At 42.4% G+C, this 27,423-nt stretch overlaps 1 protein-coding gene across 1 annotated transcript in view; it reads left to right on the forward strand.

The window, feature by feature from the left end:
- The window catches only part of SIDT2 (SID1 transmembrane family member 2), a 178,141-nt gene that overhangs the window by 61,322 nt on the left and 89,396 nt on the right, over nt 1-27,423 (forward strand). Inside the window, exons 8-12 of the mRNA XM_082273437.1 lie at nt 3,050-3,115; nt 3,194-3,287; nt 6,428-6,486; nt 13,699-13,749; nt 27,200-27,280. Coding sequence (XP_082129563.1) covers nt 3,050-3,115; nt 3,194-3,287; nt 6,428-6,486; nt 13,699-13,749; nt 27,200-27,280 — 351 coding nt within the window. The remainder of the gene's footprint in view (nt 1-3,049; nt 3,116-3,193; nt 3,288-6,427; nt 6,487-13,698; nt 13,750-27,199; nt 27,281-27,423) is intronic.

Genomic DNA, 27,423 nt, shown 5'->3' on the forward strand with positions numbered 1-27,423 from the left:
GGTTCGTGGCGAGGACGCGCGATCCGCGGGTGGACGCCTCGGACGCGTTGGTGGCGCCCTGGCATCAGTATCGCCTGATGTATGCCTTTCCTCCGATTCAGCTGCTGTCCAGGTTCCTTCGCAGGCTGACCTCGGAGTTATGTGCAGTGATTCTTGTGGCACCGGACTGGCCTCGCCGGTCTTGGTACGCGGACATCGTCAATCTGGCAGTCGACGCTCTGTGGCGTCTGCCGCTCCGAGAAGATCTTCTGTCTCAAGGGCCGATATTCCATCCTGCTTTACAGTCGCTGGCTTTAACGGCCTGGCTGTTGAAGGCCAGGTCCTGAAGGATAGGGGTCTCTCCCCTGAGGTCATCCCTACTTTGATTAAGGCTAGAAAAGCCTCTTCCGGTAAAATTTACTACCGTACTTGGAAAGCGTACTTTGCCTGGTGTGAGTCCAGGGGGTATTGCCCTCGCTCATATTCGGTGTCAAGAGTGTTGGCTTTCCTTCAAACTGGAGTGGACCAGCGTTTGGCGCTGGCCACGATTAAAGGTCAGATTTCTGCGCTGGCCGTTCTTTTTCAGCGCCCGGTGGCGCCTAATTCGTTGATTCGCACTTTTGTTCAGGGGGTGCGACACTTGGCCCCTCCTAGGAGGGAGCCTTTGCCTCCATGGGACTTGAACCTTGTTCTGTCCGTGTTGCAACATGCTCCTTTTGAAAAGATCAGGGAGATCTCGTTGTCTCTGTTGTCCAAAAAGGTTGCGTTTTTGGTGGCTATAACTTCGGCTCGTAGGGTGTCGGAGCTGGCGGCTTTGTCCTGCAGCTCTCCCTACTTGGTGATTCACTTGCATAAGGTGGTCTTGTGACCTAACCCTTCCTTTCTTCCGAAGAGGATCTCGGAATTTCACCTGAATGAGGACATTGTCTTGCCTTTGCTTTGCGCGAAGCCTAAGCATCCGAAGCAGGTGGCTTTGCATGCCTTGGATGTTGTTCGGGCGATCAGGGTTTACCTGTCATCGACTAAGTCCTTTCGCAAGTTGGATTCCCTATTCGTCCTTCCAGAGGGACCTCGGAAGGGCATGGCGGCGTCGGCTGCTACCATCGCCAAATGGATCAGACAGATGATTGTGCAAGCCTATGCTTTGAGGGGGAAGGTTCCTCCTTTCCCTGTGAAGGCGCACTCTACCAGATCTCTGAGTACGTCTTGGGCCTATCGTCATCCGGCTTCTGTGGCCCAGGTGTGTAAGGCGGCGACTTGGTCGTCCGTTCACACCTTCTCCAAATTCTACAAAGTGGATGTTCAGGCATCGGCAGATGCTTCCTTTGGCCGTAAAGTTCTTAGTGCGGCAGTGCCTTAGGGTCCCTTGTTTGGGCCCTTGGCTGTTGGGGTGTTTTTACCCCTGGGTTACTTGTTCTTCCTGGGTTGTTGCTCCTGTTGAGCACGTTTTTCCTGTTGCCAGGTTGGTTCTCTTACTTTGGTAAGGTTCCTTTCTCTGATGTGGGTACTGCGTTGCTTTATGCGCGGCTGCCCTCACTGACCTGGTTTAGAAAGCATAGCGGGAGAACTGCAAGCCCAACAGTTATGCAGTGATTGTTTCATGGAAGGAGACCTTGAAGCCCTGCGAGTATGGCGAGGTGAGCGGAATTCCTTCCTGCTAGGCTGACTAGCCCTTCGGCTTTCATGATGAGATGAGGAGCGATGGGGTGGAGAGACTGGTGAGGTCCCTGTGGACTGTGACTTACGTTTTCCTCCACTTACGCATCCCACCTGCAAGCATAAGCAAAGTCCACTAGCACTCTTTTAAACACCTCCATAGCCTCGGAGCAAATCCTTGCACAGTTCCATACCTGGATCAACTTGCTCTTTGTGCCTCCAATCTCTGGCATGGGTACACTCAGTACCTATAATGAGCACAAGATAAGATGACTGTTTGCAATAATGTCCTAAGCTCCCCCAGACCTGTCGTCACCTGATAGAAGAACAGTAGGTCTGTCCCCTGCAGCAAAACTGCCATTTCTATCTGCCTCTGGCTGTCTCTTTAAGGCTGGGAAGGCGGGATTATCAACCTGAATATCAGACAGAGGAAGTTATGTCAGACACCTATTCAGATACATCTGCCGCCATTTGCAGATTAGGGAATAAACCTAGGAACCAACAAAATGTAAAGGGTGCACCTGGATGTCATGACACCTGGTCAGTATTGCGCCCACTAGTAGGACCAGCAACCATTTAGACTGCATCAATATCATACACTGGCACAAGGGCACCCCTGAATGGAGGATTTACCTTCGGCCTTGGGGTCTACCTTCCCAGAAGAGGCTGAACCAGGGTGGGAGCAGGAACTTTTCTTGATGGGTGAAACTTCTAGGAACTGTCCTGGAGCGAAGAGGAAAAAACAGTAGTGGGAATCCTTTTCTCTCTTTTCAGGGGGTTGTCCTGTGGGGGTCATGGGGATCATGGGGCAAGGCCGACCCATTAGTAAGCCGATATGATGTTCTCCAGGAAAAGAGCTTACAAAGATTGGTCCAAAAACACTTAAATTTAAATGAAGCCTGGAGATCAGCTTTAATTACATTAAACTACGAAGGACTATTCTGTTATTACTATTAAAATGTATTTTTATTTATTTTTTTTATAAAAGGAGCTTTTTAAAACATAATTGTTTTTTAAAAATAATAAAAAAAAATAATCCTCAGTATCTCCACCCTGGTGTACATACAGTATTTCATTACCTTGTTTCTGTCTACCTCCCCATAGAAAAACCTATTAGTTCTGCATATAGGACATGATTCTCTTCCCTCCTATATTGCAGTGCCTGGTCTTCATCTAGCAGGTTATGAGGCCCGGGCTCTCACATGGTAGATGAGAGGTGTGCCCAATTTTGTGCCAGAATCAACTTTCAGGAAAAGTCAAATTTGCACAGATGATTGTGCGGATCACTGCAGTAATGGGAGTTGGCAGGCAGTGTGTAATACCAGATGTCCCCGATACAAAGAGGGGAGGTGATATTTTTTTTTATGGCAGATGCACTTATTAATGATTTTATTTATTTATTTTTTTTTTTCAGATACCCCTATAGAGCATGGAGATCGCCAAAAGACGCTGGAAGTCTTGGTCAGCCCTGCCATTAGCAGTATGTAGATTGGACAGAATGGGGGATTGTTTTATGTGTCCATTTCATCATGCTTATGTTGTGTCTTTTCTCTCTCAGGAACGATTTATGTTGGTGGGATGCTGTTCTGTTTAGGTGTTTTCTTGTCTTTCTACATATTTGCACTACTCATATATTGCTTGGAGCAATGGAGGTAAGCTTCGAACGACAAAAGTTATCAGTGAATATAAACCAGAAAGCAATGGCTAATTAAATGTTTTCTCAATAATATATCTCCCAATAGCAAAGTAAAAGCTGATATTAACAGTGCCATCTGTGAAATTCTTTCCTTGTTGCCTCATGGCATGGCAAGAATTTTTAGAGTAAACTCCATGTGATGAATCGGACCTAGTCAGGACTCAGCGGTAAATCCTAGTATGCCTAGGACACAGAATCTTAGAAAGGACAAGGAGATTTCTGGGTGCCAGACAATAAGCTGTAAATATTGTGAACATCTAATCTAAAGTAATTTTTTATATCTGTTAAAAGATTGTACTTTTATTAATATTTAAACATGGGACAAATTATTCTGCTTTGGCACAGTTAGCATGATATGTTGAGTTTTATGCCCTGTCTTTTTAGTTATAGAATTCCAGCACTGTTTGCTGTAATATATAAATGCAACCTAAAAGCTTCAGTAAGCACCAACATAGTCAAAAACTGTGAAGGACTTGTTCCGGTATAAAAACCTTAAATGTGAACTAACACTAGATTCCCACCTCCACTGTACTGGAGTTCAGCTTTAACTTTTTGAATATTTCAACTGGTTTTGAAAAACACTTCTTAAAGGGTTAATTTACTGTTACAGAAAAAATGGGAAGGTGAACGAACACCAGACCCCTCCCCCCCCCCCCCCCCCACCCTTGCTCTACTTTCCTCGAGCGATCCTGAGCTGACAGGGCTCCCACAGCTGATTTAGAGGTCTAGGGTTTTGAAATTCCCACTGTTCTCTCTTTTCTCTGTCAGTTCTTCCAGGATGGTCCAGATGGATTCTGATTGGTCAGCGCTGTCACATGGATGGGGCTGTCCAATCAGAATACATCTGATCTGTCCTGAAAGCACTAATGGAGAAGAGAGGGAAAAGCGGGCATTTGAAAACCCGGACTGTTGGATCAGCTGTGAGAGCCCTGACTGTTCAGGAGGTGAGGAGGCAAGTACAGGAGGGCTTGGGAGTTGGGGAGGGTGGCCGGGGTTCACCTTTTTTTAATTTTGAATTTAATTTAATTTTTTTTTCTGTAAGGTCAACTAACCCTTTTAAGAAAAACTTTTCAAAACCGGTTCGAATATTCAAGGAGTTAAAGGTGAACTCCAGCCTTTCCTTCAGTCTTGCAAATTCGTACAGGTTCTGCAGCTGTGCTGTAATTGCTTACTCTAATTTCACTACATTAAAAGCTGCAGGAATTCCGATAGAGCTCACTTCATTTCTGGCTGGGGAACATCATCAAAATCTTTCCTGCAGGCTTACTGGCCACCCCCTTTCCATTGATCGGATTTCAGTTCTTTCAATCATTGAGGCTCAGCATCACATGTGGGTGTTATCTAGGGTGGTCTGCATACAAATGTAGCCTGTCTAGCAATATCTGCTACTCCAGACTGACACCCATCAATCCAGGACTATTTAAAAACCTGCATAACTTCTCCCTAGAGTCAGCCCACTGCCTGCATCAGGGCTGTGGTCTTGTGAGTACAGAGGTAGGGTGCTGTAATGTTTTCAGGAGATATGTACAGTATCCTGCCAGCCCCTCCCACCAGCCCTGATCTGCCCGCAATGTGCAGAGAATAACAGAATTGCAATGAAAAAATCATTGGGTCTAAAATATGGTATGCAATGAAAACAGTAGTATGTTGAGAAAGGCGAAAAAGAAGGAACCAGGGAAGGCAAAATGCAAACAAATCAAACTTTTGCTTTATTCTCTTAATATGGTGGTTGTCATTTTTAAATGCAGACGCATCTGTTTACTCTCTAGTTTTCTTGCCAAGTCCTAAATAGCATGCTTTGGCATCTACTTAAAACACATTTGGCATTAGCTTTAGGACTGACTCTTGCCACAACAGGTAATGCAAGTCATCTGGTTATACATTTTGGAAAAATCCAATTCAGTGGACTTGTTTTGCGACTATGTAAGCCAGCTCACAAAACATGCAACCTGCAGAATCCTTTCCAATGCACTGCCCTGTGTGACAGTGGGATTGCAATACATTACAGATGTTTTTCTTTTTAAAACAGTCACATTTTAAGAACGCAATCCAGTTTCCAGTTTAAGTCACAAAGCTCTCTGTTCACAATTGCTATTTTGCAAATGTGTGTCTAACATTTTGCAGACAATACTGGTCATTATAAGAAATACCTACCATAATATTGTTTTGATCTGAGCATGCGTTTCTAAACTTACTGGGGCTTTGCAAAGATAACAGATTGCATAGGTGCTCATACATACGTAGGTCTAAGATTTGTTCATCCAAACATGACCGCATTTAAAATGATTGCAGAGCAATATCTGTTTTACTTAATCTCCAAAACCTAGTTTTGGGAATGGCTAGACATAGGGGAATATGTGCAGACATTTGCCAAAGCTAAAGCTTTTAGCGACCAGTGCTATGTAATGTAGTGGCATACAGCTTCTCATAGGTCACAGGCTGATTTTATGTATCCCAGCAAAAAACACCTTTGGGCTACTTGGATTTATTCTGTTTTGTCAATCACAAGGCTCATTTATAAATGATAGTGTAGGGGATATACTTTTTTTGCAATCTTTTAGCAACTACTTTAAATATATGAAATGCATGTTAATTTTTTTTTTTGATTGACTGCTCTGAGAAACATTACCAGCCAGTGTTCCTTCCAAAGTGCAATATCCTAAAGCAGCCTATTGTTTCTGCAGAATAAGGTAATTTCCTGTTCATTGGTGGGGATTATTGCATTGGCAATCTTATCATAGAAAGCTGCAATGTTTTCCCTGTTCTGGATTTATAAATGAGCTTCTAGGACAATGATGGCAAACCTCGGCACTCCAGGTTTTGGCACTACATTTCCCATGATGCTCATGCACTCTGCAGTTTCGGTGAGCATCACTTGCCATCACTGTTCTAGGATCTCTGTGGCAAATACTTACCTGCTTAATCAGTTGTCCAATAACACTCTTCATGAAATATAAGGAATGGTACCCAGAATGTGGGAAAAGTGTTATATAACTCAACCCCTGTCTAATGACTTCTAATGTATATTCAGGATACAAGGAAACTGTGTTTCTCTTTTCCATATGAATGTTCTCACTATTATGTGTTTGTATCTAGACGAAACAAGAAAGAAGCAGGCTTCCTGCATTCTGTGGGTGCTCTGAATGATGAAACAGGTAATTATACTGTCAGGGGAAGGAACAGTTGTCATTTGCCAAAAATAGAACATTTAACCACTTTAGCCCCGGAGGATTTGGCTGCTTAATGACCAGTCCCTATTTTGCGATTCGGCACTGCGTTACTTTAACAGACAATTGCGCAATCCTACGACACTGTACCCAAATAAAATTGACGCCCTTTTTTCCCACAAATAGAGCTTTCTTTTAGTGGCATTTGATCACCTGTGCGATTTTTATTTTTTGCACTATAAACAAAAAAAGAGCGACAATTTTGAAAAAATACAATATTTTTCACATTCTGCTTTATAACCTTCCCCAGAAAAATGTAAAAATCAACTTTTTTTAACATTTTAGGCCAATTTGTTTTCAGCTACATATTTTTGGAAAAACAAATCGCAATAAGCATATTTTGATTGGTTTGCGCAAAATTTATTGCGTCTACTAACTACGGGAAAGATTTATGTCATATTTTTTTTTTTTTTACTAGTAATGGCGGCAATCTGCGTTTTTTTTTTTTTTTGCAGGACTGCGACATTGCGGCGGACAGATCGGACCCCTAACTGACATTTTTGACACTTTTGGGGGACCAGTGACATTACTACAGTAATCAGTGCTAAAAATATGCACTGTTACTGTAATAATGCCATTGGCAGGGAAGGGGTTAATACTATTGGTGATCAAGGGGTTAAATGTAGGCCCAGGGGAGTGATTCTAACTGTAGAGGGGCGTGGCTTGTGAGATCATCACAGAGACCTGTGATCCTATATAGCAGGATCACTTAGCCTCTTTGACCACTTCAGGGAGAAGGATGGACAGCTGTGTCCTTCTCTGTCAGCGGGGGGGGGGAGAACGCGACTGGCCGGCGGCCATCGGAGCCGCCTGTCACACGCACTGGCTCCCCAGCTGACGAGCCCCCTAGAATCTCCTGAGCGAGCAAAGTAGTCGGTTTGCCCTGGAGCGGCCACCTGCCGCAGTAAATCTGCGGTGGGCGTTCGTCAAGTGGTTAAAGGTGTAATAGGGGCAATCCACCTGACATTGCTGTTTACATTTTTGGTAGATGCTGGAGCCTTAAAAAGGAACTTTAGAAAACGAAAACGTTCTCCATTGCAGTGAAGCTGCAGCTGTACTGCAAGGGTTAGCTGCTCATTTATGCCTAGTTAACAGTGAAAAGCAATTTTTCTTACCTGGTCCTGTGCTCCTGAAAGCTCTTCTGCACTCCTAGACTGTTCCCCTAGCTCAGTGATGGCGAACCTTGGCACCCCAGATGTTTTGGAACTACATTTCCCATGATGCCCAACTACACTGCAGAATGCATGATCATCATGGGAAACATAGTTCAAAAACATCTGGGGTGCCAAGGTTTGCCATCACTGCCCTAGCTTCTCCACAATGCTCCATTGGACCAATAGTCCATCATTAGACATGAGCATGCCAAGGGGCAGTCCACTTCTAGAGTGCAGAGGACCAGGTATGTAAAAGTTATTTTACCTTCCCCTAGACTAAATGAGCAGTTAACCCCTGTAGTGCTGGCACAGCACAGCCTCATGACAAGGGAGGCCTTTTTCGTTTTCCAAAGTTCTGCTTTAAATCGCCTAAATAACATTAAAAATCATAGTTGGTGTCTTACAGGAAATCCAGGCCCCTGGGAGACTTGGGTTCTGAAGTCTGTACATAAACAACTTTAAGGAAGGGCCCAATATTTTTATTGCATCTTAAATGTGTTTTATATCATGAAGAATGTAACAGGGTGAAATGCAACCATTGGTACGCTTCAAGGGATGTGGGATTAGAGTGTACACCTGTGTACCACAGAACTACCCTAGTGGTTAAAAAAAAAACATCAGCTTGGTGACCCAGCCCATTAAATTTAACCTGGACTTGAAAGATCACTTTTGTATGGATCCTTTTAGGAATCACTGGTATAGTAATAAAATGTTGCTCAACTGCATTTAAACTCAACACAGTGAGTGTCAATCCAGCCTTGTTGTTTGTGTTTAAATCATATTCTTAAATGTTATTAATAGAAGTTATTACACTTTTTCATGTGCAGTTCAAATACTAATGCACAGGGTATGTATTGATCTGACAGTTTGTGTTCCTTTCAAAAACATATAGATACCCTTTGTAAGTGAACTAACATAGATGTACTTTGGACACCTTATCGGTTAACTTCTTTTTTTACATACGAGGATGAAGGCCCTGATGATGATTTTCTTATTATTTACTCCATTTTCACAGTGAATTCAGTTGGAAGGGTGCATTGCATCATTAAAGCGGTATTAAACCCAATAGCAAACTTGCAGCTTACTAATTCTTACATGAAATGGCTGCGTTAGATTTCTTTTTCATCTGGTGATCCAGCCGGTAATTCTGTTGTTTATATCAAAATAACAAGCGCTCTTGCAGATGGTATCAGTTTAGTGTGTTGAGACAAACCACTTAACAATTGACAGGGGTGTTTGCTGCTGTCTGCTGTGCCTCTGTGCTCATTGATAAAGAGTGGGGGCACTCTAATACAGGAGTTGTGTTACTGGCCAGATCACTGGGTGAAAACCGAGGAAAAAAGAAAGGGGGGAAAAAAAGCCACCATATCTTTTGATAGGTATTCTGTGACAGATTCAGGCTGGCCATACACTATACAATTTTCTTGTTCAACTTTCCTTTAGATTTACCAAAACCATGTAATATAGGGTCAAACCTAAACACTTTCAATTTGTATGCAGTCAGGCAGGCCCTTGCACTACATAGTTTAAGGTAAATCTAAAGGAAATTGAATAAGAAAATTGTATAGTGTATGGCCAGCCTAAGTCTTTGGTTTGGGGTTTATTACTGCTTTAATGAGTGAACATCTTTACCATAATAGAAATGCTATAAGTAGTATACCTGGGGGCTGGATGTACACATAAATAATTGAGCAGGGAATTCACCTTCTGATGGGATCAGTTCGGTCACTGGCGTTCTCTCTCCAGCAGGGAGATTTCCTGGGTCAGAGGATATGAAGGAGCTTACCTGCATGTTTGATTCTTTCCACCTCACCAAAGGTTTCTGCTGTTTGCATTGGAGGATCACCACATTCAGTTTGTTGCCCTTCCATGCAGACTGTCTACAGCTCCCAGACTGTTCACCAAGGTCCTGGCTTTAGTTCTGTTATCTTGTACCCAGGGTATGCCTGTTCTAGGGTAACTGGATGACTTACTTCTGAGGGAGCAATCTGTTTCTCTGATGGAGACCAATGTGTCTCACATGGTGCACACTCTGATAAGATTCTGATGGGTTCTGAATTTACATGTCATCCTTATTCCCAGCCCAGAGGTTGGAAAATTTTGGCCAGATTCTGGATACCATCCGAGACAAATATCTTGCTCTAAGGACTCGGGTGGACTTTGTGAAAATGTTGACATCTACCTCAGCTTTACCTGATCTGCTTTTCAGGAAAGGAATTCTGCTGATTTTAAACCTCTCAGCCTGGCCCAAGAGGACTTGGTACTCCACCATTTGATTCTTCCAGATTGACCTGATCTGGTTTAAGGTCCTATCTTCCATCCTACTTTACAGTTGCTAGCAATAATGGCATGGCTGTTGAGGCCAGGGTCTTGAGAGAGGAGAGTCTGATTCAGTCATTCCTACTTGCTTGATGTGAGGGTGGGGAATTTGATGCTCCCAAATCTGTCATGGGTCGTATCCTGGCTTTTCTCCAACCTGATGTTGATCTGGAACTGGCGTTGTGTATGGTCAAGGGTCAGATTTCGCTCTTAGCGGTCTGTTTTAGGGATAGCTTCACAATCCTTGCTGTGAGCCTTTGTGCGAGATGTCATGCGTATTGTTTCACTGGTCAGGACTCCATAGGAACTCAACTTGGTACTTTCTGTATTCTAAAAATCATTAATGGAACCCATCAAGGATATGAATTTAGTCCTTTTGACTCAGAAGGTTATTTTTCTGGTTGCCATTACTTCTGCTCTCATAGTATCATAATTGGCTGCTCTTTCCTGTTGCTGGCGCTACAGCTGTGACCAGGTGGTTCTACGATCTCAGCCGGAATTTTTAGCTAAGGTGGTTTCTTGATTCCATCTCAACTAGGACATTATGTTGCTGTCTTTCTGTTCTAAACTGCAGATGCTGGGAGACGAGGCTCTTTGCACTTTGGATGTGGTATGTTCGATCATGGTGACTGCTGCATTTTCTCAGTTGTATTACCTCTATAATCTATACTCTACTATTTTTAAATGGATCTGTAAACCTATTTCTAAGACTTATAGTCTACAGGGCAAAGTCCCATCATTTTTGGTGACTGCACTTCCTGGAATATGGGTGCTTCCTAGGTTTATTAACGCCATGCTTCGATGGCTCAAGTTTTGTAAAGCTGCTGCCTGGTCTTTGGTGTATACTTTTGCAAAGTTTTACCAAAAGATGTTAGAGCTACTGAAGATGCTACCTTTGGTCGACATGTTTTGCTAGCTGCTGTGTAAGGATCTAACCTGTTCTGATTTTGTTGTTTGGGGTCAGTTGGCTTATTGCTGTGTTGCCCTCCCCTCATATTCAGTACTTCTGGACATCTCATATCGTCATGGATATGAAGATGCTCCGTGTACTGTGATGTACGATCGAGAAAATGGGAATTTTTGATTAAGTATAATATCCTTTTCTCCGACCATCATGGGACACAAAGATCCTGCCCTTTTCCTTTTGTGGTTAATGGCTTGCTATGAAAACTGATGCCTTGCCTAACTGGGAGGGGTTATGCCTAGGAGGGGATTCCTTGTCTTTGTTTGCCAATGTCCAATCACCAGCATAACCCTATGTGTCCCCTGATGTACTCCAGGAAAAGGTAAACCAAAAAATATATTTTTTTTACAATAAAATCTTCTGTCAAGTTGCCAGCCAATGCATTTTGAGGGTCATACACAATTACCCCCTTTTATTGGGACTATATTACAATGAAGACACCTCTTATGTAACACTCTCTATACATTTGACTGTGTTGTATTATAACCATATGAAGTGTTTTCGGATTGGTAGAGATGGAGAGGCTGGGTCGTTGACGTCTCTCTCTACCTTGTCTAATCAGAGAACACTGCATTCATTCAGAGGATACAAAGTACACACTATGAATGGCGCCCTTGCCAAATGGCTGACCTTCTGCATCAGACCAGCCATTCAGCATGGAGCCTGGAAGTAAGTAGAGATTAGTGGAGTAACAATGTCCAGCTTCTAGGGACATCAGCCAGGTATATACAAATTTACATTGGTCCAAGCTGATTCAATGTAACTAGACTATTTAAAAATATACCATGCCTAGAACTCTTCATTAGAGGAGAAGTAGGGCTAAAGCTCATTTGGCCCCACTTCTCCTGTGGGTCACAGGAATGCACTTAGTTGTGCACTCTTGTGACCCAGATTCTGCCGACAATGGGCCATGTCTGCTGTCAGCTGATGGCACTCACCCGGTTCAGACTCTAGAGGGATCCTGACTTAAATGTTGGAATCCACCCAGATGCTTAAGCAGCAGCTGGCTCAGCCTCTCAATGCACTCCAGCCACTCCCACCCCCTCCACAACCCAGGGCTCCAATGAATGTTGGAGGGGCAGAGCTGGAGAGCCAGTGACTGACAGTCTTTTAAAGAAAATTGAGTGAAATTTCTGACACTTTCACAGTGTTTACTGTATAGGATTAGTTGCTCACTTGTTGAACTGAACTGGTCTTTAGGTAAATTACACTGTTTTGAAAATCATAAATGCAGGCTAGAAATGTATATAACTTGTAGATTGCATGCAGCAGTTTTCACTTGTTTGACTTGCTTAGTAAAGTATCCTTATCTTCCTATATGTTTATTGTGATTTAACCAGTTATTCCTTTATTTTTCTGCTTTCGATTTTCACCATTTGCAGCCTCACTGCTGGGTAAGATTTCTGGAGAGAACTAATATTAAAGGGGATCACTGAATGCCTTCAAGTATGACTGAGAAACCCTTTGGTCTAAAAAAACGACATTACAGTGTGGCTTCTTTCTTATCACATAACCATTCACTAACAAGATTTCATTCTTTTTTTAAAGTGACCTTATACTGACATCTTCATCCAATTCTAGTAATTTGACATGTTTATTCAGGAATTTAAAGTATATGTCAAGCCAGTCTTTTTTTTCTAGTCTTGAATAGAGTGGGGGACATTAAAGCTCCTATTGGACTTTTTCTTCTGTCCTCTGCTGACAAAGGTTTTACTGACAGGAAGTGGGGGAAAATCTGCAACAGGGATGCAAACAGAAATATACATTTGAAAGAGATTCTCGCCTTCCCCTCTCCTACTAATGAAAATAATATTCTTGTGTGGCTGTTGAAGAGTTCCCTCTTAGGGTTCATGCCTATGGACGCCTGTTGCCGTACAGCGTAAAGTTCAGGCGTATTTCCCTGCACATGCTGTGTACAGCTATGCCATGGACATAAATGACTGTATGTGCTTGTACTTGCATAATCCATGCATGCGTACAGACTGTCTGCAGTCATTAATACCTATGCTGCAGCAGTATGCAGCACCTGCAGAGAAAAAACCCCTGAATTTGACGCTGTACGCCCATTGTCAGCAGGAAAGGAAGTGAGGGAAGTCTCTATACCGGAGCCCCAAAAAGCAGTAAAAACCTGACCCACATCCAAAACTAAGAAAAAGGAGTTTGAGTAGACATATACTTAAAAAATATGACAAAAAATCTGCCAAAATGGAAAACTTTTACTCGTTTCCACCTTGTAGTACAGAAAGCCCAGGGCTTTTTTTTTACAGAATGCGTAAAGAAATGTATTTGTGGAAAAATGATGAAGATTTCAGTCTGGTTGGGTTGATGTGGTGATATACTGCCTGCCATGATTTCATGAAAGATTGTGAACTGTGTATCAGAGTAACTTTTTATCAGCTTGTTGAGTTTTATTCTCTTGTAAGAAGCTGAGCTTTATTATCAAACTTCCCAAATTTTCAATTATTGTAATGGTATAGCATTATAAATTCTCATCCTCAATAGTCTAGTACCTGCATACAATGTCATGTGAACCATGGATGTTCAGTTATGATGGGCTCTCTCACAAATCATTTTCTGTGTCATGGGCCCTAACAAACTGTAGTCACAGACCACAACCTTTATGAGTTATACATTTTGTTGGTACGTAGTGTTTTTTTTTGTACCTCTGCTTTCTTGCTTTCATTGTGTTGTCTGTGCTTTCAGGAAAATCAGCTATAGCACAAAAATATGATGGCTGCGGTTATGGCTCACTGGGTAAGCATTTTCCGGATGTATTAATAATGAATTCTTTACATGCAGAGGAGTCGATAACAATAACTGCTGTAACAGAATTACAAATGATTTGTTGTTAGAATATATATATATATATATATATATATATATATATGTGTGTATTTAAGCTGTTCAAAGCCGATCTTCATGCAAATAGCTGTATTACCAGATGAAATGTATATGGAGGCTGTATTACCTGCCAGAAGATTTGTATTTCTGACTGTCCAGGCTTGGGATTTACAAAGCTTTACCCCCACAGTACAGTCCTACTTAACAAGGGAGGGGACCTGATCTTTCTCTGCTGCAGTTCACTTTTGACTTTCATGTCTTCCTCCCTCCACCATAAAAGGACAGTGAAAGGGGCAATAGCAGACTGATGAGCTAAACTTTGCTTCAATCAGCATACTTCTATTGCAGCACAACATATTGGCTCCTTGCTTCTGTTGTCCCTAGTCTGAGCACTGCTGTACAGGGACTGCAAAGAGCTGATACCTAATTTGATTCAGGTACTTGCAATCCATTTTAAATTATACATTTAATGATGTAGTAATATGAAGCTGCGTTCATTTCTGTATTTTGAATTTGCCTAGATTTCAAGTTTAAGGTGATTCTAAAGGCTAATATATATATTTTCTAAAATCAAATACAAAAGAGGTTCTACTTATCTACTCTGTGGAAGAATATTGCACAGAGCAATTCTTTACTTCCTCTTCTTTGGCAGTCCCCTCCTCCCTGCAGGTGCCCCCATAGCAAGCCATGTTTTATAAGGGCACCCACGCAGGTGTGCTCCTGAACTGAGCTGCGTGTTTCCATAGACCCACACAGTGCAACTCTGCCATGCCCCCTCCCTCCTCACAAGGTTTGACTGACAGCCACAAGAGCCAATGGCCCAAGTGCGGCAGACAGGAAAGTGTTGGATTGCAAGAGGAGGCAGGTAAGTATCCCCCCCCCCCCCCATGCAAGAAATGCATTAAAGTAGAACTAGAGGCAAACATTTCTTTTTTTTTTTCATTTTGTATAGGGTAAGGGAGGGTTATAACCCCCTATCAGATTTTTTTTTTTTTTGCCATCTGTGTCCTATTGGGGAGATTTCCCTTCACTTCCTGTCCCATAGCCAAACAGGAAGTGAGTGGAAATCCCTGAAAATAAATGTAATTCCTTGGGGACCCCAGGTCACCAGAACTAGTATCGCCATTAGAAGATATCCCCTCTATTACATTTTGGGGTTTTTCTTTTACTTCCACTTTTAATGATAATTGAAAACCGGTAAAATCTCCTTAACAGGGACACAGACCGCAATATAAATTGACAGGGGATATTATCTTTGTCCACTTTATCCAAAGCTAAAAAAAAAGAAAGTTTTGCCTTTAGTTTATACTTTAAAGTAAAAACTGATTATATTGTTTATTTACAGTGGTTTTATAGGGCTATTTAAACTGTGTTTTAAAGTGTATATAAACCCAATCACTAAATACTTATTAATTTCCAACTTCCACCAACAACCACTAATGTCACCATGAGGAAACTGATTGATAGCAGTGATATACAGCTGGTACTAGAGTGAGTGAATGTAGACAGTAAATTACTGACAGATGCTGGAGGAGGTCTTGCACTGAGATGCTAGAAGCATGAAAACAGTATTTTATGGATAAAAAAATCTGGTGATCTGCTCATGAATCCTTGTTCAGACTCTGCCTGGTATTGGGGGACAGATGTCATCCTGCTGTTCTCCTATATTCCCATCCTATCACATATTAAAGTCAGCTGACAACTTGTGCAGGAATAATCTACTGCTGTCACCATCAGAAAGGCAGTCCATGCCAATAACGTAAAGGTGCTGCTGGAGCAAGTGCATATAGACAGGAAGGTGGTCAAAGATGAAGTGAGTACCGAGGAACCAAGGAAAAAAGATGCAAACTGTATTACAAAAAAAAAAAAAAACAATTTGGCAATTATTTGTCGATTATGGACTGTGCCTTAGCAAAAAAAATGATGTTATGGTTTAGATATACTTGAATTCCCAATTAAAATTGAGTATAAATCAGCTAAGCATATTAGAGGTGCATCAAAAAGTGCTTAAAGCGGAAATTTACCCATAACAACTTGCTTCTTGCTGGAGGCTGCCATTTTTCTGAAGCCCAGAGCCCCCAAACTGCAGTAAATCATGAAGTGGTACTAAACCCATTGATTTAATGGTTTCAAAAACTGTTCCATTCCTGGAATGCCGGGTGTGCTAACTGTCTCACATTGTGTCCTCAACCACTGTTAAACCATCAAATGACTGGTGTCATAACTGATCACATGTGCAGCACCATGGCCGTTGCAGTTTAAACAGAAGCAGCGTCCTTGGCTGTAAAGAATTGGAGGGTTGAATTCTGCCTTAAGTTTGCCTGACTCTACAAACTCAGCAGTGCCTAAAAATGCCTAAAATGCTAGAGCAACTAAGCATGTGCAGGGCAAGGTAAAACAGTGTATTACTAGATTTTAAACCGTATAAACACTTATTTTTAACGTTTTACGTAGCTATACCTGAAAAATGGGCCAGCCTGAGGTAATCTAGCAGGACTTAATTTTCTGACTAAAGTTCCACTTTCTTTTTTTTTTTTTTTTTCAAATATTGTCTTTTTATTTAGGAATTTATCAAGTTATACATAACATACATAACATTTACATATACATTATACATAACATTTCTGATATCTTATACATTTCCATCTTAATCTGTATTATACTATCTTCTATACTATCATCTTCTCTTCTTGCTATTTCCTTAAATTCCCCTTTTTTTTCCTTTCCCCCTCCCCCCTCCCCAACCAACCAACACCCAACAACAAAAAAAAGAAAAAAAAAAAATTCTCTCTTCCTCTCTAACTCCTATCCTGTACTTTCTGCGGTCAGGGATGGTGGGGGTCACTTCCCCTTCCCCCCTTCTCTATTTTCCTTTCCTCTTATTTTATTTTATTTTGCCATATATTGTTTCCCTTCTTCAGAATTTATGAATTGATTCCATAATTCCCAGGTTTTCCTGTATTTTTCTTGCCTATTCTGCGCCGTGGCAACTAATTCTTCGAGCCTCCTATTATCCTCCACCCTATGTATCCAATCGGACACCGAGGGTGGTTGTGCTTTTTTCCAGTATCCTGGAATGCATGTCTTTGCCACGTTTATCAGGTAGGGGATTATCGATCTTTCATATTTGTTTGCTGATATATCCGATAAGTTTAACAGAAAAAAGCTTGGGTTCTCTTCTATTTCATATTCCGCGAATTTCTGGACTATATATTTCACTCCTGCCCAATATGTTTTTATCTTAGGACAGCTCCAGAAGATATGATATAGTGTACCTACTTCCCTTCCGCATCTCCAACATAGATTAGATTCATTCGGGAACCAGTTATATAGCTTCTTGGGCGTGACGTACCATCTCGTTATGAGCTTATAGTTCATCTCTTGTATTCTGGTACATCTAACTGGCCCAAAAGCAAACCTCAGTATCCTCTGGATCTGGTCATTTGACAGTTCGCAATTCAAGTCTATCTCCCACTTTCTCACCCACGGTAATTCTGGCTGTTTTTCTGGGTTTTTCAGTAGACCATAAGTGATTGATAGGGTACGTTGTAAATTTCCTGGTTTCACACATACTTGCTCAAATCTTGTTAATGCTTTACCGAAATCCTTCGGGTTTGGTATAGGTACTAAGAAGTGATGTAATTGAATTGCTTGCCAGAATGGCATATTATATGGTCCGTCCCCATCAATCAATCCGGTCACTGAGGGCCACTTTTTTTGTATTAGGAATGATGAAGCCGTTTCCTGTCCTTTTTCCCTTAATACTGTGAACTGTCTATTATTCATTCCCGGCAGAAACTGGGGGTTACCTAATATTGGGAATAAAGGGGATCTGTCCGTCGTCAGTTTAGAATATATATTTGGTCTTGTACAGATACGTAATGTATTTCCGATTATTAAGTGATGTTTTAGCTTTTTAGGTATAGCCTGATAGCACCATATAGCGCTCTTCAAGTTTACCTCTGTTTGTGCCTGTTCAAGCTCTACCCACAATTTAGAGTCCGAGTGGTGCCACCAATCCAGGACTCTACTTACATGGGTAGCCTGGTAATATGCTCTCATATCTGGGATTGCTAAGCCTCCCTTTTTTTTGGGTAGGATCAAAATTCTCCGGGCTATACGCGGTTTTTTATGAGACCATATATACTTTACAAATAAGGAGTGTATCACCTTAAAGAATCTGCTTGGTATCATCACTGGTAACGCTCGGAAAAGATATATGAATTTTGGTAATACAATCATCTTCAGCAGGTTACATTTACTGAACCATGACTGCATTCCTCCATGCCATTGTTCTAGGAGTCTCTTAGTTGCTGCTATCAGAGGCATGAAGTTAAGATCATACACCTGTACTAATTTCGCCGCCGTTTCGTTCCACTTGAAGCTAAAGCTGTTTTTCAGGGTTTGTATTTGGGCCGGGGAGATCCCCACTCCCATTGCCTCCGATTTCCCAAAATTTATTTTTAGATTTGATACTGCCCCATATCTTTTAAACTCTTTTGTATAAGGTTCGGCAGGGAGATACCTGGGTTAGTTAGGGAAAACAACATGTCGTCCACATAGGCGGCTATCTTGTATTGTTTCCCTTTTATTCTTACTCCTTCTATGTCTGGGTTTATCCGGACTCTGCAGAGGAATGGTTCCAATGTCAGTGCAAAGAGGAGGGGTGATAGCGGGCACCCCTGCCTTGTGCCATTTTTTATCGGGAATGCCTCTGATAGTATCCCGTTCGCTTTGACTCGCGCTATTGGGTTTGTATAGACTCTGGTTATCTTGTCTACCATCGATTTTCCCAGCCCTATATATTTGAGCACAGCGAACAGAAAAGTCCACCCAACCCGGTCAAACGCCTTCTCTGCGTCTGCACTCAACACCACGCAGGGCGTCTTCTCATCATTTACTATTTGTATCAGGTTGAGTATTCTTATGGTGTTATCTTTTGCCTCTCTTGATGTCATAAAGCCCACCTGATCTAAATGTATCAATTTTGGTAATATTTTTGCCAGTCTGTCTGCCAGGACTTTAGTAAATATCTTTAAATCTACATTTAAAAGAGATATTGGTCTATAGCTGCCGCAGGCAGCTGGATCTTTGCCTTCCTTTAAAATTAATGAGATGTGTGCCGCTAATGTGTCTCTATTTAACTCTCCATCTAGCTCTGTTGCATTATACAACTTTACCAGATATGGGCCCAAAGTAGGGAACAGTAGCTGGTAATATTGCGTTGTTAGACCATCTGGTCCTGGTGCCTTTCCTGGCTTCATTGCCTTTATTGCCTGCTGTACCTCCTCTATAGTTATTCCTGCTTCTAAAGAATCCAGTTCTTCCTCTGACAGTTTGGGTAATTGTGACTGATCTAGATATTTTTCAATTTCCCGTTGTGTAGGTGGATCTCCTTTTAAGTCATACAAAGTGGCATAATATTTCTTAAATGCTTCCGTTATTTGGTTTGGTAAGGTTTTCTTAATCCCTCCTGTTGTTACAATATGGGGTATATATGATCTCAACTTCTGCTCCTGGACAGTCCTGGCAAGTAATTTTCCACATTTATTTCCTGCCTCATGGTTCGACCTACGACATCTCTGTATGTCTGCCTTAGCTTTATATTGTAGCAAGTCTGTGATCTGCTTTCTAGTAGTCATTAGCTCTGTCAATATGTTACTTGATAGTGATTGTTTATGTTTTGTTTCTAGTAGTCTAAGTCTGTCCAGCAGCTGTGTAATTTCTTTCCCTTTTAATACGGGCTCCGTGCTTAATAAGAATCCCTCTCATTACCGTCTTGTGAGCCTCCCAGAGAATCCCAGTTCGGCACTCGTCCTGATCATTAATCTCAAAAAAAGCTTTCAACTCTTGAGTTACTTCTCTCAAGATTTCTTCCCTTTGTAACAAACTCTCGTTCAGCCTCCAGCACTGTCTTTTCTGTAGGACATTCGTTGTCAGACTGTATACTATTGTTATAGGTGCATGATCTGACCAGGTGATACTATCAATTTCCGATTTTTTTACTGCCTGAAGCTGAGCGTGAGGTATCACAAAGTAATCAATTCTGGAGTTATTCTTATGTGGAATCGAATAGAACGTATATTCCTTTTCGGAGGGGTGTTGTAACCGCCACACGTCGATCAGCTGAGCTTTGTAGAGTACCTTTAATATTCGTCTACTCGTTCTGGGTGAGAGTGCCGAAGTCCCGGAGGAGGTATCTGACGCTGGAATCAGTGGGGCATTAAAGTCCCCTCCCAAAATCAGCTGGCCCTCTGAGAAGCTCACAAGACTGGCCAGTGTTCTCGATAAGAACACATCTTGCCTATTATTGGGGGCATAGAGTGTTGCTACTGTTACCTGTACTTCACCTATTAGTCCTTTCACAAATAGAAATCTTCCCTCTGTATCTTGTCTGCTATCCTGTAGAGTCCACGGGACATCTTTTGCTATCAAGATCGAGACCCCTCTTGATTTTGCTTGCACGTTTGTAGAATGATATGTATATGGAAATAATCTATTTTTAAGATAGGGTATTTTATCTGTCTTAAAATGTGTCTCTTGTATTAATGCTATACTTACTTTGTGCTGTTTTAACTCATTTATTAGTATCCGTCTTTTTTCTGGAACATTTAGTCCCTTAACATTATAAGAGGTAATTTTTAAATCCTCCATCTCCGATCGCTCTTAAACCAGCAAGAGAAGAGAGAGAAAAAAGAAAAAAAAAAAACCCCTTCCCACTGATCGGCGAAAGGAAGGGTCCGGTCCCACAAGGTTCCGAATCCGCCCTTCGTCGATTCGGATAGCGATCCTATCCTTTTCTCACACCGCACTACTAAGTGTGCCTTGTGTGGATTTCTTAAAAAAAGGGGCTTACCCCGGCGTGACTCTCCGCCACTCTCCAGCACCTCCCTTCCTTTCTTCTTTATTTTATAAAACACACAAAAAAAAGACAAGACCGTTCAGTACTTCAATAGCGGGTTCGTCCCCCCCTCCTCCTTTTAAGGTGGGCTGATTCGAGGGAGAGGGAGAGTGCAAGAAAAAGGGGGGGAGGCAAAAAAAAAGAAAGAGAAAAAATGACTATTGTCTCACCTCCCCTTCCTCCCCTCACCCCAACTCCCATACTGCTATGATCATTAGCATATCAAATAGATAGTCCCCTCATGCTTTTTTTATCTTATATGTTTCTAATGCATTCATGTCTTGATACAATTTTTATATTATCCCAATCTTTCCCCCAGAAAAAAAAAAAAAATATTAAAAAATATTCAACTCGTTCGTGAATGTGTGTAGTAAGGGGGGGGGGGGAGAAATATCCTCCCAATAGTTTTGTCAGGGTGATTACACAGTAATAAATCAGTGGCGTAGTGTTAAAAAAAAAAAAAGAAAAAATTTTCCAGCTTAATCGTGAATATGTGTAATAAAGAGGTGAAAAAATATCCTTCCAATAATTTTATCAAAGTGATTACCCAATAATTATGAAATAGTGTAAAAAAAAAAATTCCCTTTCCCTTTTTTTTTTTCCCCTTTCCTCTTATCTCTTGTGCTCAACTTACAAGGAGTGTTAATTAAAAAAAAAAAAAACCCACACCCTTATTTCACTTGTGCCTGCAAAAAAAAAAAAAAAACAAGGGGGAGAGCAGGCCACATCAGGTTAGAAAAGTTACCTGATGCTAGTTGTAGTACCGTAGGCCCTGGTACGGAGGAATGCTGTGCTCTGTAGTCCCCCTAGTTGTAGTATAGCAGGCTCTGGTAAGGAGGAATGCTGGGCTCTGTAGTCCCCCTAGTTGTAGTATAACAGGCTCTGGTAAGGAGGAATGCTGGGCTCTGTACAGAGCCCAGCATTCCTCCTTACCAGGGCCTACTGTACTACAACTAGGGGGACTACAGAGCCCAGCATTCCTCCTTACCAGGGCCTACTGTACTACAACTAGGGGGACTACAGAGCCCAGCATCCCTCCTTACCAGGGCCTACTGTACTACAACTAGGGGCACTACAGAGCCCAGCATTCCTCCTTACCAGGGACTGTTATACTACAACTAGGGGGACTACAGTACAGAGTCTGTAGTAGTCCCCCTAGTTGTAGTATAACAGGCCCTGGTAAGGAGGAATGCTGGGCTCTGTAGTGCCCCTAGTTGTATTATAGCAGGCCCTGGTAAGGAGGAATGCTGGGCCCTGTAGTGCCCCGACTTACCAGGAAGCAGAGCTGCAGAGATGTCCGTGGTTGAGCAGTCATATTATGATGCGGTCCGCCGCCGCCATGCTTCTGGAGCCCGGAGCCGTGCGGAAGGAAGAACCCCTCCAGCTTGTTTAGCTGACCGGGGTCCTTTTTGCGTCATCGGTCACCGGTTGAGTCATCGGTTCCGCGGTGGTAGGGGGAGCCAAGCGGTGCAGATGGAGGCTGTAGATGGTGTCAGGGGGTCGTAGAAGAGGTCAGTGTCCCCGATGGCCAGCGAAGCTAAAAAGCCGCCATTCACTCTGCCGGAAGCCACCCCCCTTGGGCAGCAGCGTGTTAAGTGGGCATGCCGTGTGTATCCCGGGGCCAGAGAGAGCACCGATAGCTCCGCTCTCCTCTCCCGCGTCGCAAGGAGGAGCTCCGTGTTCCACAAGCCCGGCCAGCGCCGCCATGTCACTTCTGTCCCCGCCCCCGGAACTGACATCATTAGGTAATCGACTTTTCAATCACCCCGAATCGATGCAGAATCGCGAAGGGTCACATCGCGATGCATCGATTCGGCGATTATATTCAGCAGGCCTAATGTACATGTGATCAGGTATGACACCAACCATTTGATGGTTTGACAGTTTGGTTTAGAGCAGAAGCAAATGTGACAGTTCGCAATGTAACTTTTTTTTTTTAATTGTTAAATCCAATGGGTTTAGGTCCACTTTAATACTTTGCACATATTTAGTTTTGTTGCACCTGGAATGTATATATCTAAATTAAACTGAAAGGTCAGTTCATTAAATAAAACCCATGTGACATTCAAATCCTGTAACTGGAGGCAACTTGCCTACAACAGTTTTGCTAAAGAGACCAATCACCTGCTATTATGGCATTGCTTCCCCATGGCTGACCTGCTGCAGAATCTCACTCACGGCGGGGGTTTAGTGGCCGAATGAGGAAATGGTGCTGTTGGAGCAGCTGAGTTCTCTCCAATTCTTTCAATGGCCTTAAAGTGTTCCTAAACCCAGAGCCCTGCATTTATTATATCTGGTCTCCCACAGTACACAGAACATGGAAATGCAATTGTTTTAATAAATTTAAACTGCTAAATGCCTTTTTTAATTAGTAGTTGGAGCAGTCTTGTAACATCTATCAGTGTCTGGTTAAAGCTTGTAGGAGGAGATTTAATTCTCCCCTGATTGTCCTATGAGGCTGCAAGACCCCTGACCCCCTGTCTGGACAGTGCTGATCACGTGCACTCTCCCAATAAAAAAAAACTCTCTAGAAATACACACCAAACTGAGCATGTGCAGATTGCCCCCAAGGTTCTGTTATATCAGCAGATAAATTGTGGACTGTGGAAGAAGGGGAGGATCAGAGAAAACAGGATCATACAGCCTTTTTACACAATGCGGAGGATTAACCCCTTAGGTTCCACAGTGAGTATAACAAGCATGCTTTACTGCTATAAAGACTGATTTTACTGTTGTGGGTTTAGTAACACTTAAGTGCAGTTACACAGATTTACAAGTATTAGGACTAAATTACAGTAAATTATGTCCAAACTTTTACACTGTTGTTCTGTATAAACATCTTTTCTTTTTCGTACATGACAGGACAAGGCCATATTTATTACCATATGGGTTATACTTCATCTTCAGTTGAATGGACACCGGCAACCAATCAGACAGGAAGTCCCCCTATATAATCCCATCTACACAGGAAGTAGTTCAGTTTTTTCGCCAGAGTCTAAAAGGTTATGGTCATGGTGGAGAGACTCTCCGCATTTTTTTTAAATGTTTTCTCAAAGAAGAAGAAAGAAGATTATGCTACGTTCCCTCTATCAAAGATCCCTGAATCGAAGGGCTTAGCAGTCAGATCCATCCAAAAAAGTCAAAGACCAAAAGGATGGTACCTGAGCCTCGGGAAAGCAGATACGAGGTTGTGCCTGTAACATTGTCCTTCTTAGGCACTGGACCCTGGGATCCGGAGCCTTGGTAAAACCAATCACAAAGGTGCTCTGACAGAAGGATCAACAGGTCCAAGGGAGAGTGGTCCCTCAAAAACAAGGGAACCCAGTCCTTGAAGGTCGGCAAGTGACAAAGCTCACTGTAAAGGGGGAAGATTTGATTCTTGTTACAAAACCGAATCCTGCGGTGGGACTGATAAGTCCACTTTAAAAAATATTAGTAAAAATGTTTTTATGCACTGTTCCCTTAAAAGATAACATATACCGGGTGCCATGTGGTCTCTGCAAGAGACAATGGGTGTGTTAGCTATGTTAAAGCACATCTTGTTTCTTTTAACAGATCTTGCTTTTTATGTGCAAAGCAGTTGGTGCATCAGCAGTGTCATACTACACCTTGTTTGTTTAAACATATGTTTGCTCTCCATGCAAAACGGTAGGTGCATCAGCTATGTTAAAGCACCTTGTGGTTTAAACCTTTCTCTTTGCCTGTGCAACACAGCAGGGGTATCAGCTATGTTGATGCATACCTTGTTTGTTTAAACACTCTAACAGGCATCGGCTGTGACAAAGCACCTGTCTGCCTAAAGCTGCTCTCATCCCATGTTGTTTTTGCCTTGGTGCGAAAGCGACCACGCATTTGTTTCCTCTGGTCAAGCAACACCTTTACAGTGGCATGTTTGTAGTGAGGGTTCATTTGCGCGCGTACACTTGGAGCAAGAGGGGCGTGTCTGGACGCGATTGGCGTGCACGTGGATGCCACGTAGCACGCCACACATGCGCAGTACAACCACAAGCGATGTGATTCTTAAACAGGAATTTCAGCGCACAAGCCTCTGTCAGAGGCTGGAGGGATCGCAGAGCAGCAGCAGCTGGGTTGCGTGAGTCACTGTGGTGTATGTTTACTGGCACAGACAGGTTCTGTATCTTTGAGATAATCAGTGCTGTGTGTGATAAGCTGTGTAGCTTGGCACAAGCCTGGAGTACACTAAAGTTAGTACCTCAAGTTTGTCTTGCCTAAGAGCAATGTCCGCCCGAAAAGGGCTGGGGGGCACAGCTGGAAGGGGCATTGTGATGCTTCAGTCAGGCCTTGAAGGTCCTAGCCGTGCTTCCTCTGTGTCTACGCCCCCTGAAGAGCCAAAGGTGATTAGCCAATCTGTGCCATTACGGTTGTCAAGCATAGTAGCTACCTGCAGTTTCTACCCTGATTAATGCTAGAAAACCAGTCTCTAGAAGTATTTATTACAGAGTCTGGAAATCTTGCATTACCTGGTGTGAAGCCAGGAAATGGCATCCCGACAAGTATATTATCGAGAGAATTCCCACCTTCTTGCAAGTAAAGGTAGATATGAAATTAGCCTTGAGCACTATTAAGGGTCAAATTTCAGCCTTGTCGTTTTTTTTTTTCCAGAAACTGATTGCTTCGCATTCCTTGGTTCAAACCTTGGTCCAAGGGATGTTACGTATGATTCCACCATTGAAGCCACCATTGCGTCCTTGGGATCTAAATTTGGTGCTGGCAGTTTTACAGAAAGCCTTTTGAGCCCATGGGGCTATCCCCCTTGTTCTGACCAGAAAACTGGTCTTTTTGATTGCGATAACTTCAGCCAGAAGAGTATCGGAACTAGCAGCTCTTTCTTGTAAAGAGTCATTCTTGATATTAAATCAAGATATGGCGATTTTATGTCCACGCCCAGGTTTTTTTCTCAAGGCGGTGTCCGCTTTTCATTTTTAATGAGAACATTATACTGCCTTCCTTTTTTCCAGATCCTCAAACAGAGGAGGAAAAGTTATTACTTTCTCTTGATGTAGTACAGGCACTTAAGATTTATTTGGAAAGGTCAGCTCAAGTTCATAAATCCGATCTTTTGTTTGTGCTGCCAGAAGGGCCCAGGAAAGGGCAGGCAGCATCTAAGTCTACGATCTCTCATTGGATTCGCCAGGTTATTATCCAGGCATATGGTTTGAAAGGGAAGGTTCCACCTTTTCCTGTGAAGGCACACTCTACCAGAAGTGTAGGTGCCTCTTGGGCAGTTAGCCATCAAGCTTCTATGGGTTCGATTTGCAAAGCTGCGACTTGGTCGTCAGTGCATACGTTCACTCGTTTCTATCGAGTGGATGTTAGGACCCAGGAGGAGTCCGCATTTGGCCGCAGTGTTATGCAGGCAGCTGTGTAGATCTTTTGTGGTCCGATAGTGGTATTTATGGTGTTCCCCCCCCCCCCCTCCCCTCAGATGAATTGCTATGGGACGTCCCATACGGCAGAGGTGGGGGACTCGAGTCACATGACTTGACTTGAGTCAGACTTAAGTCACTAGTTTGAGAACTTGAGACTTGCTTGACTAAAATTATTAAGACTCGACTCGACTTGACTTTGACTTGGTATTCATGACTTGAGACTTGACTTTGACTTGAGACATATGACTCGAAATGAATTTACTTTTTTAAGTTATTAAATATTTGCATTTTCTCAAGATGTGTTAAAGCTAAATGAATGTGCCTGTTATGTTTCTGACACCACAGTCACTTAAAACCACCTCAGTGTGTTCTGATTTTTAGGACCCTGGCTGTTGAACAATGGAAATACTTAACATGTTTCTAGTGACTGTGGTGTTCAAACATGACCGGACAAAGGATTTTGAGCTGTTTGGGCATTCAAAGTGTTTCTTTAATATGCCAAGAAAAAAGCACTAAGCAGTTTTGTTAATGTTGAAAATAAAACCAAACCTTTCCTGACCACTGACTTTTTTAACTCATTTAAAGGTTAAAATTGGGGTAGATCAGTATTTTGACTTGATTTGTGACTTGACCAAAATAAGTGACTTGCTTGACTTCTAGCAGGGACTTGACTTGCTTGCTTTTTGCCACAGTAACTTGGGACTTGCTTGAGACTTGCACATGTGTGGCTCACTCCCATGTCTGCCATACGGTAATGAATATGGCTCTGTGTCCCGTGATGTACGAAAAAGAAATATGGATTTTTTTTATTACAGCTTGCCTGTAAAATCAATTTCTTGGAGTACATCATGGGACACAGGGGTCCCTCCCCTTTTGTGTAGGTCCTTCCTGTGTAGGAGGGGTTATGTAGGGGGGGACTTCTTGTCTGATTGGTTGCCAGTGTCCATTCACCTGAAGGTGGCGTATAACCCATATGGTAATGAATATGGCTCTGTGTCCCGTAATGTACTTCAAGAAATGGATTTTATAGGTAAGCTGTAGTAAAAAATACATATTTTTTTTTCTTCTGCAGCAGAGAACAGCTTAGTGGGCAGTCCAGAAGATTGTACAGACAGTCCGGTGTCTTCAGCAGAGGCTTCATACAGTTATACAGGTAAGTCAATGAAAAAAGAGGCTAACTCTTCAGACCTTGGTTAAGAATAAGTCATTATGGTAGCTTTGTCAAGATTAATCATTTATCATAGAATTAACTGTAAAGAAAATTATAACATTGGAAAAGACTGTATGCAGTGGGGA

The sequence above is a fragment of the Pelophylax lessonae genome (genome assembly GCF_965119305.1).
Source record: "Pelophylax lessonae genome assembly, chromosome: 12".
NCBI classification, from domain to species: Eukaryota; Metazoa; Chordata; class Amphibia; order Anura; family Ranidae; genus Pelophylax; species Pelophylax lessonae.